The 16,746-nt window shown below is 37.3% G+C and overlaps 2 protein-coding genes across 4 annotated transcripts; one reads left to right on the forward strand and one right to left on the reverse strand.

Moving 5' to 3' along the window:
- Positions 1–1,776: 1,776 nt before the first annotated feature.
- Positions 1,777–8,136, reverse strand: LOC111446757 (uncharacterized PE-PGRS family protein PE_PGRS46-like). 3 transcript variants are annotated; one of them, XR_002711140.1, is made up of 3 exons: positions 5,730–8,136; positions 5,581–5,610; positions 1,777–2,288 (listed from the first exon to the last, which is right to left on the reverse strand). XR_002711140.1 is itself a non-coding variant. In XM_023085700.1 (2 exons), exon 1 carries the CDS (start codon positions 7,868–7,870, stop codon positions 5,765–5,767), a length of 2,106 nt encoding a protein of 701 aa, XP_022941468.1. In that variant the 5' UTR covers positions 7,871–8,136; the 3' UTR covers positions 3,917–5,610; positions 5,730–5,764. The 3 variants fall into 3 exon arrangements, 1 of the variants encoding a protein (XP_022941468.1); XR_002711139.1 differs by having other exon boundaries at positions 5,581–8,136; XM_023085700.1 differs by lacking the exon at positions 1,777–2,288 and having other exon boundaries at positions 3,917–5,610.
- A 3,958-nt stretch (positions 8,137–12,094) lies between these two features.
- LOC111446676 (fasciclin-like arabinogalactan protein 1) lies at positions 12,095–13,804 on the forward strand. The gene has a single exon (XM_023085591.1). The coding sequence runs from the start codon at positions 12,322–12,324 to the stop codon at positions 13,567–13,569; it is 1,248 nt and encodes a 415-aa protein (XP_022941359.1). The 5' UTR covers positions 12,095–12,321; the 3' UTR covers positions 13,570–13,804.
- The last annotated feature ends 2,942 nt before the right edge of the window (positions 13,805–16,746 follow it).

Genomic DNA, 16,746 nt, shown 5'->3' on the forward strand with positions numbered 1-16,746 from the left:
GTCATCTTCTTTGGACTTTCTTTATCGGCCTTTGTATTCTTTCCTTGTTACTTTCAATTTTATATCTTTGTATTCGTTCGTTATTTTTTTTTTTAATGAAAGTTTGATTCTTCATATACATACTTGAATGTTCATTCAAAACACGAATGTCCAAGTTTTTTTTCTGACTAAACGCTTTTAAAATTTTCGTGTATAAAATTATGATATGTAATTAGGAATCAGAAAATAGATGACTGCCCTCTTTTCCACTCATCTTCATGCTCTAATTCACGGTTCCTATACAATCTATGATGATTTGTATATTTGTCTCGATCGTCCTTGTGCCTATTGCGTTCACAATCACGATTATGTCCACGCTCGTAATCTCGACAACGTTTCATATTGTGATCATGATCCTTATCTCTCTCTCTCTCTCTCTACCTATATCTCTTTTATCACCTAGCCTTTTAGAATCATGATCATGATCGGGATATTTTCCTATGGACAACCAAGCGGAAAAAAATTTGGAAGTCAAATCCTAAGTATGCCAACGCATATATAATAGAAGACAGAATTAAAAGCTAAAAACGTATGGTGAAGAAGCATTACAAAACTCAACTTGACAAAAGGCGATCGAACAATAAATTATAGTCTTGGAGCAAAATCAAACCTGGGAACTAGTTCCAAAATTAGATGTCAAACTCATCTCTCGCAAGTGGGTTACAAAATAAAGCGTCTCTCAGATGGAACAATCGAGATCTACAAGACTTGAATTGACAAAATAAAGCGTCTCCTAGATGGAACAATCGAGATCTACAAGACTTGAATTGTAGCATGAAGATTCTCTCAACAATATGGACTAGACTACGATAAGATGTTTAGTCCATTGGCAACGATCAATGATGGACGTGAAAAATGTTTTCTTACCTGGAGAGTTAATATGGACTAGACTACAATGAAATGTTTAGTCCATTGGCAAAGATCACTACCATATGGGTTTCGCTAGTAAGTGTCGAATAAAAATTAAAATGGATGTGAAGAACATTTTCTTACATAGAGAGTTGGAGGACCGAGAGATCTACATGAACCAAGAAAATGGATTTGAGAATGTAGCTCAACGGCCTCTGAGATATATCATAAGTACAAACACTACAATCTTTCGTACCAAAGAAGCAAAAACTACAAGCTAATTAGATATTGTAATATTAACTATGCAGAAGACCACGATACAAAAGATCAACCACAAGGTACATGTTCAAACTCGATTGAAAATAATTTATTGGTGCATCAAAAGACAACCAATAAAGCACATGACTGAAACTCTTTGCAGAGGATTTGCACTAGAAAGCTGATTGTACAGTATCACTTCATTGCAACCAATACAAAAATTCAATATTTCATTCTAAACAAAAACATCTCGAGCTACGCTAGAAGTGGTAGACTTGTTTATAAAAGGGTTGAAAACCGACCCATATGAATATGAAAGAAAAAGATGCATGAAAATTCAAGAACTATCCGAACTCAAAAATTCAAGAGAATCATAAACAAGTAGCTAGTGGGATGAACAACTCCATCAGGAATGGAACAAAAAACCTGTCATGGACTGGAAAGATATCCAAAAATCAACAAGCTATAAAACAGCTCTCCATGAACTCAAATCCATGGCTACATCTCTACTCAATTTCATAACAGTTTCATACAAGTATTTGTGTATTTACAGCCTCTGAAACTACATCTAATCAGTCGGTAACAGGTACATACAAGTACATGAGTACATACAACCTCTGAAACTACATCTAATCAAATTCGAAACAGGTACATACAATACAATACAGCCTCTGAAGGTTAAAGCAACAGCTCTAAAAGAATGATTAGCTCTACATCTTCACATTAGAATGACTAAGGTGTGGTATCAAAAAAGGAAAAGTGGTGTGAATATAGGATAGGATACAAGAGCTCAAAAACAGAATAACGCACATCACAACATCCTCCAGGCTAACATACTCTAACAACATAGTAGTAACCCATTACATGTCTGAAAACATTTAGACATGTCTGGACGCCAGCAATATTTAGCCATTACAACAAGAATATCATTGTCAATAAGTGCCAAGAAGTCAAGAAACATCATCATTCAAAAGAAACGTGAGAAGTTTAAACCAAGAGTTTCCTTATCAAATTAATAGAGCAAGTAGGGATTGTCACGCATGCGTTCTATCTCCGCATATGAGAGTTTGAAAGTCCCTGGTGTCCCCGAACCAACGGTTGTGTCCACTGAATGAAATCCTCGGTATCAAATGTTGTTTAAACTACAAACAGCAGAAAATGAGAGGTACTTCCAATCAGAAACAAGTTAACAGTATGCAGTATGCTCTCCTATTGGTAATTACTATGTCAACATAAAGCAAACAAAATTTACGCAGGTAGTTACTGGAAACTGAGAACCGATGAGTCCGATTTGACGTCAAACATCTAAATATAGATGAACTCAAAATGTTTTATTTAAATCAAGTACAATTTCAGCACCGGAACAGATAAAAGTAAGAAAGTATAGAGATTCAGAAACACACTTCTTATAACAAGAAACATATTAAACACATCAAATGCCTTTGACATGTGCCAGATACATATGAAATGCGCTTAACAAATGTCTACACATATGAGCATATGTATGACAATTTTTGAAGACATGAAGTAAAGCAGTGGATTATTAGCTCCTTTTTGGTTAAAAAGTTAATCGACATCATAAAAGAATAGTTGAAATATAAACAATTTTCAAAGTGAATATTCTAAGTGATGCATAACAATGAAGACATCTGAAAATTGTAGAAGCCCTTGGTGGAATATGTTGTGATTTAAAAAAAGAAAATTAGTAAGTTCTCCATGATCAGGGTATAGGCAATGGTTAGAAAACTTCTACGGAAAGACTCTTCAATTCAAAACCTGTACTTGGCTCTTCGTTTTCCCAGCATTTTTTTAGTCAAAAGGCGCTTGGGATGAGGATTCATGTTCTTGAAGAGTCGCCATCAAAGAAGTTGAAGGGACAAGCAAGTAAGCGACTATTGTGGTATTTTGGAATGATTAGAATGAACCTCTCTCTCTCTCTAGAGAGGAAGATAGGAGAAAGCGAATTTTGGATGATCAGAATCTTTTTCAGTTAGATCAATGTTTAAAAAGCTTATTGCATCATCTTCCTTGCCAAAATCTTTTGTTTCAACCTTGTCGAAAACATTTGTCCAAGCAAGGTAAACGTTTTAGACTAATTGGTCTTTTTTGAAAGCTTAAACACTGAATATGGTCCAAAGAAAGCAGCCAGGGATGGTCCTTGGGTCCAGGTCACTGTTCTTTGTGTCTTAACGCTAGGGAGCATCATTTGTTCTTAGATTGTTCTATCGGCAGGTGCTTATTATGGGAAGCTTTTTCAGATCTTTCATGTGTTTCTTGAGAGTTAGATTTCTGGGCAAAACCTAACATCTTTATTCTTCCTTGTGGTCACAATCTTGAAGGAAAAGCAAGAGTTGTATAGGTCTCCATTGTAAATCCGTGGCTTGGGCATTTGTGTTGTCAGAAATCAGAGGCTTTTAGAGGGAGAGAAAGAGCATATTTGGGAGGAAAACTTGGCTTGATAAAGACCCTTGTGGCTTTTTGGAGTGCTCTCCATCTCTCTCGAGGTTTTTTGCAATTACTTGCTTTTGAGATTATTTTAGTCTTGGTTTTGGGGTTTAGTAGTTTCTACTCCTAAAAGAATCATTGGAAACTTTTCAATAGTCAATGAAAAGTTCTTGTTTCTTGTTCAAAAAAAACATGGACATAAACATAACTAATGTTAGGTTTCCTTTTCAGAAGATGCAAAATTAAGTGTTAGATTCAATCCCTACCATAAAATCCTGTCACAAAAACGATCTAACTCATATAATATTGCCTGACATCAACAATCTTCTTTACAAACGAACTATACTTCTCATTGATGAAATGAAAAGGTACAAACTCCAATACAGGATACAAAAAACAGCCAAAACCCCAAGAAAGTTACATAGAAAAACACCGCCCCATAAGTCACAGAACAGATCATTAAACAACTATTACTAAACTGGAAAGGGAAACTTAAAAAAACACAATAAAAAAACACCAACCAAACGAAAACCCAATCTTTAGTATTCTAACCCAGACTTCGAGATGAAAGCAGACCCCAGACTGAACCAGGCTGCCAAAACAGCTCCAACCCAACGCTTGATCCTCCAAAAACACACTTCTTTTCCATTCTTTTTCCACACACCTTCCATCTTGCCGCTCAAGTTTTTTCATTCTAGCCCTTTCAAGCTGTCTTTTTAACATCCCCTTTGCCTCGATTTGGAACTAAACTGATCGCAAACTTCGTACCATCTTCAAATCTTCCATATCTTTAGAAACTTCAACAACCTCATTTGCCAAACAATCAGAAACAGAAAACAAAGTATTTTGTGGCAGAAGTAGACTTATTCCAAACTACAAGGATTGAATAAGGTAACCCAGTCCCATCCAGACAAACAGTCACTTCTACAGCCTCTTTCCTCTTTTCTTTCCAAACTAATCATAATCAAAGACTATCATCACTACTATAGCTCACCTCATAGATATCAGAAAGGCAAAAGAAGATGTCATGATCCTCTATTTTCCTTCTTGTAGATGTGGACCTGATTTTCCCTCTTACCAGATTGTTGGGAGCCTTGAGAATGGAAGTACTTGGAAACCTCATGCCCGCCTTGGTAATGGAAGTATTTGGAAACCTCATGCCTCTTTTTGGTTTCAACTTGAGTATACTATAATACTTCCTTCAATTAAACTGTTGGAACCCTCATCTTGGCCATTAAAATTTCCTTTAATCTTAACATTTAATCCCAACTCAACAGTAAGGACGGATTAGATTTTATTAGAATTAGAGCAACTAAAATTAGAAACTAAAATTAGAAACAAGGATAACAACAAAACTCTATTAACCTTTTTAACTTTTTCCAACTTCGAAAGACATGGCCATATTTGATCATATCTTTGACATAATCTTTGAAATCAAGTATCATTGATATGTATGAAAAATTCAAATATAATTAATAACTCCTAACAGAAGAGTCCAAACCATGTCTGTGTTCTAATCTGTTTAATTATTTTAAAGAATGTAGATGTCAACTAGTCCACGTCTTGTGTATTTTAATCTAGCATATCATCAACAAATGCTAACTTTTATAATTATCAAATGGGAACGTAAAACTAGTGAAAAATGAGGCCAGTAAATAGTGCTAAACAACAATAGAGGATACAACTATAGCAATAAAATCAACAATGATATTAGTCCTAAGAACCAAAAATCAACAATGATACTAGTCCTAAGAACCAAAAATCTACCACTGCTGCAACATTTTTTTAATTGGAAAGAAGAAATTTCATCAGAGCATGGATAGAGCAAACATATATTTCTAAAGAGAATCAGTTTTGAACAAGTTCATTAATTAGCATGTCCATATTTTAAAGACCTTAGAACATCACTAGTGTATAAAATGAAGCCTATAAATCCACCAGAATTTAATTTTAAAAATTGGGAAAAAGAGAAGAATTGTAAGAACGTACCTTTTTCCTGCAACAAATCAGATCATCCTCCTATAGGTAGAAGTGATACGCCAGAGTTCAGACAACAAACAGCATAGGCAAAAGGGCAATGGTGAACCAAAGAGACCAGAACATCAAGAGAGAACACAAATGAACATGAAAATCCATACTCTATAGTTTGAAGCATGTATGGTGAATGATTCAACTACTCAGAGGTAAGCCTCCGCCTCTTCCCATAATCAGCATCCTTTGATCTAGAACGATTTTCTTCTTCTTGAGATAAGCGAGACTTGCTATGAGTCCTTGACGACCGTCCCCTATCCCACTCCTCCTCATGCTCTGGTTCACGGTCTCTATACCTCTGATGATCAGAATATCTGTCCCTATCTTCCTTGTACCTATCACGGTCACGATCCCTGTCATGATGGCCACGCTCATGATCTCGGGATCGTTCCCTGTCCCGATCTCTAACCTTATCCCTTTCTCGCCCTATATCTCTATCATCACGTGGCCTTCTATCTGGCCAATCATGGTCAGGACCTGGATCTTTTTCTTTGGAAGTCTCTCTATCATATCCACCATCTCTATCATCTCGATACCTTCTATCAGAGGACTGTGACCAGTCCCTTTCAGAACCTCTATCCTTCTCCTTTGCAGAGTTTGCCCACGCCCCTCTTTCATGACTGCCTTCGCCATACTGCTGGTCGGACCCAGCTTCTTCTCCATAACTTGACTCGCCAGCTCTCCCTCCACCATGCTCTTCACTGCCCCATCCCCCCATACTAGGATCAGTCCACATTCCCATATTATGCCCATCAACACCTGATGATGGCATCATCCCCATTCCATTCATAGGCATACCTCTTCCAAAAAATGCTGGATTCACATGAGGAGCTACTCCAGGAAGGCCAACACCCCCCACAGGGGGAAAGGACGATAAAATTCCAGAAAAAGGGGGAGCTGGAGCTCCAGGAAAACCTCCATATGCGCCCATTCTTCCCATGGGTGCACCAAAAGTTGGATCAAAACCTTGACCCATCATTGACTGAGGATGCAAAAGAGGAGGGGTGCCACCAATTCCTTGGCCAAATCCAGTTCCACCATTCCCCATTATACCTCTTCCACCCATCCCACCTCCCCTGCCCCTCATTAGACCAGCTGGTCCTCTACCTCCCATTCCATGTGCATTACCTCTTCCCCAATTACCTCGCCCAGAACCTCTGTTGTTATCAACACCTTGATAATTGCCACCCGTTGCAATGTTACTTCCACCAATTTTACCGGCAGCTTCATTAGGACCTCTTCTTGCTTGAGGATTAGTGGCCTGAGCTATCTGCTGGTTCCTATTTACTTGGGCTTCTCCCATCCTCTTAACACTAAATGGTGATGCAAATGCAACAACACATGGACGTCCATTAAAAATATGGCCATTCATTCCCTCCTTGCAAGCCGTGGCAGCAGATGAGTCATAAAACTCAACCTGGCAGTAGCCTTTTGATTTCCCACTAGCTTTCTCATCGAAGAACTTGACCTCCTTCAACGGACCATACTTGCAGAGTTCCACCTCAAGCTCAGCATCTGTAGTCCACCAATGTAAATCACCAACAAACAAAATCGTTCCACCACCACCACCTCCCCCTGCATTCCCCATATTACCTAACCCATTACCACCAGCCCCATTTACATTTACTCCACCACCTTGCCTTAACAAGCCTTCATTTTCTACGTTTCCAGGGTTTCCTAAAAGCCCACCCTGCGGTGGTTGGGGGTGGTGCTGTTGCTGTTGCTGTTGCTGTTGCGGAGGCTGGTGCGCAGCTGCGTTATTACTACTTCGCTCCTCCAACTCGTTGGTTTTACTCCCTTGCCCTAATTCAACCCTAATCCCACCTCCACCGCCAATAGGAGGCCCCGATCCAGCCCCACCTCTGATAGCCATCTCGTTCGTTCTTAAATCTGGAATCTGATTGTATCCCTCGGTTGGTCTCACCGAAACACTGGGCCCGCCATCTCCTAAACCAGAAACTTCCATCGCACCTCCACCAACCCCAGGAATCGAAGCACCAGAACTGGGTGCTACAGCTGCAGGAGGCTCCCTCTTGGGCTCCTCCACGTTCTTAAATCCCAAATCTTCGTTCTTCCTCAACGACTGAAGAAACCCCTCCCCAACGTTGACATCGTTGTACAGGTCCTCGTATTCATCCTCATCTTCGCCCAAGAAACCATCATCAGCAACAGCAGAAATAGCCTCATTCCGATGAAACTGATCAATCTGATCCACACCCTCACCGAACCCTCCCTCTCCTTCATCCATCTCTACCTTCTTCAGCGACTTCCTCTAGCAAATCATTCAAATCAAGAAACCGAATGCAGGCAACATCAAGAAAAATCGAACGGAAGCACGTACGAGATGAATTTGAAAAGTAATCAAGAGAAGATAGAGCTCAAAGATCGATGCCCCAATTACGGAACAAGTGCAGAAGAACAGAGGAAGAAAACGCGCAGAGGAGAGAGAAAGAAACCCTAATCTGGAATCGCGCAAGAAAATCCTAGCGAAGTTTCCCCCATCTTCTTCTTGATTGGCTTTATCATTTTGCTAAAGTCCGCCGTTAACGTTTGACGCTCATGATAGCAAATTGGTCTATCGTTATAAATATCTCTTAACTTTCTCATAAGAAAAATACACTAAATTAATAAAAATGCTTTTTTTTTTTTCAAAATTACCAACATTAAATTTTTTAATAATATCTATAAATCAATTTAAAAAAATCTCGAATAAACCAAATTAAATATTTTCTCTTCATTTATATTTAAAATATTAAATATTAATTTCAAACTTAGAGTAATATAAAATTTATTAACTTTAACTCTTTAGTTAATCAGTTTTACAAGTTGTGTCTATTGATGCAATCATTACAACCAAGTCGATACTTCATAATTGTTTATGATTCAATTATAAATTAAGTCCCTCTCAAGATTATAAGAGGGTGGGCCCCATTTTCGAGTCTCTGAACCAACATTGAAGAGAACATGATATGTGAAAATCACTACTAGGGGAGTAACATTCGGATTACCTTATTGATCGAATATCTCAAGGCAAGAACATTGTTTGAGATTCGAATCACTCCACAAGCAAGATTAATCATGTCTAGCTTGAATAATTCTTGTTGATCAAATATCTCAAGGCAAGAACACTTGATTGAGATTCGAATCACTCCACAAGCAAGATTGATCATGTCGAGCTTGAATGATTTTACATGCAACCTGAACTACATAGAATTGCAAAGAAACTTGGCTATTGGCTAAAGAAGAGCACAAATACTTCTTTTACTACATCTTCCAAGTCTCTCTACAGATACAACATACATGGTTTTATATAGCCTCAAACTGAAACTATTAAAAGCATTCCAACAGTAACCTTCATACTTAAAGTAATTGTAACCTAAAGTAAATTAAAAGTCTTAAAATACATTAATCAAATACAATAAATCTAAATTACTCTAAATTATAATTCACCCAAAATTTATAACATGAAACTTCATTCTTGAATGTGACATGAACTGAAATATCTTTTGATAATTTCAACAATATTTTCTTCACATCTTCATTGAAGCATATTGTATGATTGATGTCTCTTGGTTCATATCAGAACAACTCGTCTACTTCCTTTATATGAAAAGTAACAAATTACCTCTCGTAATATTATATTCTTACCTCCCTATTTGATCAAGTCTCCAAAATGATAGATATACATGCAAATCAAAAGACAAGCCTTCACAGGCAGAAGTTCATAACTCATGTGAAATACTAATCTTCTCAATTAATTGACTTATAAAAAAAAGATTAAATATTTCGTGGTCTAGTCTATAGGATAGCTCCACTCACATGTTTCCACGTGAATGATTTAGATCAAATCATCCGTAATAATTATAAAATGGATAGTATCAATAGTGTTTTCAAGATGAGGCACCCAACCTAATCCACGTACACCATTTAAGTTATTACTTAAACGTCATGCTCTTGTTTGTCACCACATGCTATTTAAAATTACATTAATAACCTTAGATTTTTCATATCATCGATAATAATAAATTGCAAATAAAACAATCAAAATTATGAAAAATAATCAACTAATTACTATATTTAGAACATAAATCTCAAAATTTGCTTATTGTTATCAATTTAATATTGAAATATATAAATATAACAAAATTCAAATCTATAGAATTAAAAATGAAAGAAAAAAACTTAATATTTAATTTAAATCTAGAAAGAGATATGGAGAGTTGATTGGTGTTTAATTATTTATTTATACATATAAATACATGCATATATATATATATAAACATTCAAATTTTAACCGGCAGTAAATAAATAAGTATACAATATAATAAAATAAAAAACAAAATTTTAATTATAAATATTTAGTACAACTTATATTTAAGAAATCAAATATTATATATAGTAAGTAAAATATATTTATAAATCTTAACACTTTTAATACATTGCATAAATTTATGGATGGTAAAATATTAAATACTAAATTAATAATTACAAAAAAAAAAAAGAGAGAGAGAGAGAGAGATTAAAATGAGGAAGAAAATGATAAATAAAAATACAAAAATCGAAAATATAAAATAGAATATTAAATACCAAATTAATAATTACAAAAAAAAAATTAAGATGAGAAATAAAAATACAATATTTTAATTTAAACACAAGAAAAAACCATTCCAAAAGCCATAAATCTGTATGTCGGTGGAAGGATCCCACCGACAATGATATAAACTCATGTTGTCATCTTAACCGTACACGTGGCATACAACCTCCAGCATTAGCCCAGTTGGCACATTCCCCACGTACTAAACTTTGGTCCCAGCTGTTTTCTTAGACCATAATACCCTTCTACTTTTGGCAGAATTACCAAAAATGGTATTCCAGCGTATTTTCCCACTTTGTCGGGTCAAGCCCAACCGAACCGACGATCTCTAATATTATAATACTACCCATTTTTAATTATTTAATAAATACGTTTAATTACCCTTTTAGTATTTAATTAAATTACTTATTAAATATTCGCAACTCACACTCTATCATTAATCTCGTTTATAAACGTCAAATAAATCAACCTAACATCGTTTAAGAATATTTGACGTTTATAAACGATGTTAATGATACAATATAGCTTGCGAATATTTGATACTTGAGTTTTATGAGATTTTAAACGATTTTGATCTCCATCTGCCTCTCGGTCATACAATTATGTTAGTTCTAAGAACCAAAAATCTACCACTGTTGCAACGTTTTTTTAATTGGAAATAAGACATTTTATAAACGATGTTGGGTGGAGAGCAGAATCTCCATTCCCGAGCCCGTTTAGCTAACGAAAAGGCAAGTGGAGATTGAGACAAGGATGGGGTAGAGAGCAGAATCTCCATCTACGACCCTATTTGACTAACGAAGAGAAATTTTTATCCGTTTCCTCCCACAGTCCCCATTCCATTTAGAACAGATCCTCTCACGACTTCAACTTCGCGAACCGAACATCCCTACAATGAAGTTATAATCTATCATTTGAATGAAATTTATATAATATAAAATTAAAATTTTGAAATACTAAAATGGTGAAAAATGAAGCATAAATATTTATAATAAGAACTATTAAATTTTAAAAGTTTGGTGGTTTATTTTAGGCAGCAACTTTAATTTATATTATAATTTATCTGTAATTTTCCTTTTATTTTCTTTATTGATTAATCTCGGGTTAATTATTCAGATTTAATTATAAAATACTTGTGATAATTAATTATTTATTATATTTATAGAAATTAATTTGTCGGTCTCCAAACAATAATTAATTATATAACATATAAAGAAAATACAAAAAATGTACACTTAGCTTACCATACTCTAATATAATATTGAAGTTTGTATTATATAATTTTTAATTTGATTCTAAACATTATAATATATTATAATATATTAAGTAAATGTAGAAATTATATGCCGTTTGAGTAAATAAGAGCTACATGAATAAATCAAGATTACAACAAATGAAAGGAATCTGAGTATAAAATAGCTAAAAAAGACTTAAAAGTATTGAAAGTCACTGTATATACAAATAATGTGTACCTTCCTTTTTGGTGGCTAAGAGAATGTTGAGGTCATTAGGTGCCAAATTCGGATTATGAATTTTGGGTACTGGGTCGTTACACTGTATGTGGTGACTTTTATTTCATGGTCTCTTTAACTGGTGCTGTCATCTGTCCATGAGTATTCAAAAATAGTTCGTAAGTGATCCTAGTGTTACGTGTTGCAATTGCACTCTTGATGGTAACGAACTTGCAATTGTGCGGCATTCACTTTCCAACGACAAGTGAGCTAAGCCAATTTGTTCTTACGTTGCCTACGACCAAGCGACGTAGGCTCGAGCCTCTGACCTTGGTTTAAGAGAATGTTTTAGAAAATGAGGGGAGAGAAACTTTATATAAGCAAGAAAAGGAGTAACATTTATTGCCGGTTAAGTTGTACGCTGACGTGTAAAATAATTATTAAATAAGAAAAAAGCCAAAAAGAAAAGAAAAGAAAATGCGGGATGAGTCGGAAAAAGAGAATTCCAGTGGTTTAGTTGTAATAATCTTCATCTCTGAGCCCAATTTGTTCTTTTAAACCCTCACTCCTCTCTGCTATCGTCTTCCTTCCGCACTCACTTTGCTCCAATTCCCACAAACTCAGCCCCTGTTTCTCTTCCTCTTACGATTCACAATGCAGCAGCTCCGTTGCGGCACGGCCGCCGGGACAATGCTCCTTGCCGTGCTTCTCCTCGTGATTTCCGCCGCTAGGGCTCACAACATCACGAAGTTGCTTGCGAAGCACCCGGAGTTCTCCACCTTCAACGACTACTTGACTACTACTCACCTCGCGCCGGAGATCAACCGGAGAACCACTATAACCGTCTGCGCTGTCGATAATTCCGCCATGTCCGATCTCTTGGCGAAGAAGCTTTCGATTTACTCCATCAAGCACACGCTCTCGCTCCATGTCCTCTTAGACTACTATGGAGCCAATAAGCTTCACCAGATCACCAATGGCACTGCTCTCGTAGCGACTATGTTTCAGACCACCGGCGCTGCTCCCGGTGCTTCCGGTTTCGTCAACATCACAAATTTGAAGGGCGGGAAGGTAGGATTTGCTCTTCAAGATAGTGACGCCATTGATGCGATGTTTGTGAAATCTGTGGAGGAGGCTCCGTACAATATCTCTGTGATTCATATCAGTAAGATCTTGCCGTCGGAAGTGGCGGAGGCTCCAACTCCGTCTCCGAGTGAGATGAATTTGAACGGATTAATGTCCGCTCACGGTTGCAAGGTCTTCGCCGATGCGCTTCAGGCCTCCGACGCTGCAAAGGTTTTTCAGGAAAACGCAATCGGTGGATTGACGATTTTCTGTCCTGTTGATGACGCTTTCAAGGCGTTTTTGCCGAAGTACAAGAACTTGACGGCCGCCGGAAAGATATCGTTGCTCGAATACCACGGATTGCCTGTTTACATGTCTATGTCTATGCTTAAGTCCAACAATGGCGTAATGAACACCTTGGCTACCGACGGCGCCAGCAAGTACGATTTCATCGTGCAAAACGACGGCGAAGTGGTCACTATCCAGACGAAGGTTGTAACCGCCAAGGTCACCAGCACGCTTCACGACGAGCAACCAGTGGCGATCTACACGATCAACAAAGTTCTGAAGCCAATAGAGCTCTTCAAGGCTTCTCCGACTCTGTCACCGTCACCGGCTCCAGCGCCCGAGGAGGAGAAACCTGCCGACGCGCCAAAGCCTCATTCTCGTCGGCACAAGGGCACCACGACTCCTGCAGCAGACTCACCGGATGATTCCCCGTCAGACGAAGATTCGGCAGATAAGACAGCGGACGACACTGGCAGCGCGGCGAGGCTGGACGGATGGAGATTTGTTTCGGCCGGAATTTCTGGATTGGCAGCGCTTCTTCTACTGTAAGTCGTCCTCTTCACATTGCCGGCCCTAAATTATTTTTTTCCATATCCTAATTTTTCCTATTTTTATTTTAATTTTATTAGACTTCGAATAATTGTTTTTTAAAATAATTCCAATCGGTTGTATTGTGCAATGCTGAATGATCTGTCGTTTCTAAGCGTGTTTATTTGTTCCTTTTTATTATTATTATATTTTTCATTTTGGAATGAATAGAAATTTCTACGGCTGTGATTTGTTTCGATAGTGAAACTTTGAACACCGTTTGAATTTTATTCTTATTGTTAATCACTTAATTAATTAATGTAAATTTAAATGAAGATTGTGATTTGCTACTGATAAACAGGTTTTTTTGGAAAGTCAAGTGCATGTAGCATGATTAAGATGTTTTGGTTCGTATCTTTCCATTTCATTCACATCTAATCATCGAAGAAAGGAAGAGAGGATCTGTAGGTGTAATACTTCCGTAGCTCCGTACATAGATTTCTTTGTAGCTACTATCCTTGAGTGTCGACATTTCCATTGATTTCTTTGTAGCTACTATCCTTGAGTGTCGACATTTCCATTGATTTCTTTGTAGTCATCCATTTCTTCAACTTTCCTTCGTAACCCATACATATCACATTTAGATCGAGACTTAGTATCGTAGAGTCCAAAACATGGGTTAGTGCAAGGTTAAAGATCACGGGCGTGACAAAGGGATAATCCTTGTTTAAGTTAATCTTAGATAACATAGGAATTCGAACATACGCGCTTCTAGAAAGGTTATTGCTTTCAATATTCTTTTTTTAATAATTTGATTTAACAAATTTAAAAAGTATAATATTAATATTGTATTGAATTTCGTGCTTTAGGCATCTTATTCACCGCATAACTTTTAAAAGATAAGACCTAAAATTAAGAACTTTTTTCATTTTTTCAAATATTACATTTTGTAACCTATAAGTTCTAGACAGGATTGTATGTACACTACTTTCTTACACACGACTTACACGTGCGCACATGGACCCATTAGATAGGCTCGTATACATTCCTTTGACTTGGCTCATCAGATTAGTGCACACTCATACTTCTAGATACTACGGAGGGAAAGGGCTCGCATAATATCATGATAGATGTAATATCGTAAGTTACGCATCTTTACTGAACATTATCACAATACACGTCATAACATTAAAACATGACATTTAACAACATAGAACAAGAAAAATAAACAATGATGAAAGGGTGCACAAATTTTTGCGTGACAACATAGAACAAGAAACCATCCATTATTACATTCATTTGAAAAGTCAACAAAAAGTCGTCGATCGTCTTCTCCAAATCGCCTGCAGAATTTCAGGTCATAACATTTTTACACTACAAACCACCAAAACCACCATGGAACCCAAATTTAAGATCTTATTAACAACCCAACAAGAAGCTTCAGAAAATGGCGGCCACCCCAAAAACAGGGGCCAAAACAGAGACCAACCCACGTTTCAAAAATGAAGAACACGACTCATTATAAAACGGCGTATATATATTATTACCATTCGGCGGCGGCGGCGGTGCCGGTGGCGGCATAAACTGGCAGCACTGGACAATAGTGGGAGGACAGTTCCCCGGGGGAACCGGCACCGGAAGTGGCTCTGGCTCTGCAATTGGCGGCGGTGGTGGAGGCGGCAATAGCGGTTGTGCATCAGGAGGCGGACGGCAGGCGGATTGACAAAGGGCGCAGTTCTCGCAGGAGGTCGGTGTGGGCATGGAGGCGTCGTCGGCGGCGGTGATGGCGGATTTGAGGTGGAAGACGATAACCAGAGTCAGAAATTTCGCCGGAGACATGATGAATCGGTGGGGATTGAAAGAAATTGAGGGATTGAGATTTATAAACGAAGCAAACAAATGGGATTTGGGTGATTCTTGAAAACGGCATGCGGTGGGGGAAGACATGTGTCGAGTGGAAGAAACAGAGTAAGGTTTGAGCACCGCCATGTTTATCGACAAAGATTTGCAGTGTCTGATTAGTGAAAGTGTTCTTATGGGTATCTGTAATTTGGTATGAATGTTCCTAATTTTATTGGAAAGTCATTTCTTGACACATGTCTTGGAGTGGCAATGTTGAATCTTGGGATCACTTGTTCTTTGATTGTCGTTTTAGTTGGGTAGTATGGACTCGGGTTTCGGGTCGGATATGTTTTAGCCACCACATTTTTCTCGACCGACATTACGTTAGTATAGACTTGCTAGACGAGCAAGGGTGAGCGTCGTTAATGTCATGTTTGGAGGTTAGAGGATATTTAGTACTCAATTATAGTTTACCATATATATCATATCTGATATTTTATCATAGACAAATATCTTACTGTTTATTACTCTTGCATTTTGATGTAGCTGTGGTTTTAGCAAATATTCTTATATAGGAATAAAATTTTCGACTTCATGGGTCGGTTGCCAATTGCCCTCGTGTACTATCTTAAATATTATTCAAGTTGATATGTTGCTCGTTGCTTGTTCTGGTTGGGAGGACGTTTGAGTTGTTCCTATTCGAAACTTCTTCTTCAGATTTTGACGAGTTATTTCTTTTGGGAATTCTTTTTTTTTTTTTTTTTTTTTGTCTTTTTCGAGTAGTGAGGCTTTGGTTTCTATGTAGTTTCGTGTCTTGATCTCGGGTTTTGAGATTCATTTTTTTACTATGAATTAATTGTCAACTTCTCCCTACCTGATAGTTATATGCTGTAAGCCGTTGTTATTGTCTTTTTGCTTGCATCACAAATAACACCAATTTCAATATCTCAAATCTTACTTTTAAAACTCTTTTTCGAAATTTCTCTGCTTCCGTTTTCTAAAACTTTCTTCTTGAACTAGGGCCAGAGGCTTGAACATACGTCGCTTGGCCGTAGGCGATGCAAGAATGAATTGACTTAACTCACTTCTTGCTGGGAAGTGAGTGCCGCACAACCGCAAGTCCGTTGCCATCAGAAGTGCGATTATGACAAGTGAGTTAAGATACGCTCACAAAGGGAAAAAAGAAAATTTTGTCCCATCAGATAAAGACGGGTCGCCAAGGAATGATGTTAGAATATGGTGATTTGAACACTAATGAATATTGACTGACTCCCGAGTGATGAACTTTAACCTTAAAAAAAGATCGAGAAATGGAAGATACAATTTTGTTAAATATTGAAATGAGTGAAGATACAT

The sequence above is a fragment of the Cucurbita moschata genome, unplaced genomic scaffold (assembly GCF_002738365.1).
Source record: "Cucurbita moschata cultivar Rifu unplaced genomic scaffold, Cmos_1.0 Cmo_Scf00008, whole genome shotgun sequence".
Taxonomy (NCBI): domain Eukaryota; kingdom Viridiplantae; phylum Streptophyta; class Magnoliopsida; order Cucurbitales; family Cucurbitaceae; genus Cucurbita; species Cucurbita moschata.

What these genes read in the sequence shown, in the direction of transcription:
- LOC111446757 (XM_023085700.1), bottom strand. Translation starts at nt 7,870, where the DNA reads ATGGATGAAGGAGAGGGAGGGTTCGGTGAGGGTGTGGATCAGATTGAT.
- LOC111446676 (XM_023085591.1), top strand. Translation starts at nt 12,322, where the DNA reads ATGCAGCAGCTCCGTTGCGGCACGGCCGCCGGGACAATGCTCCTTGCC.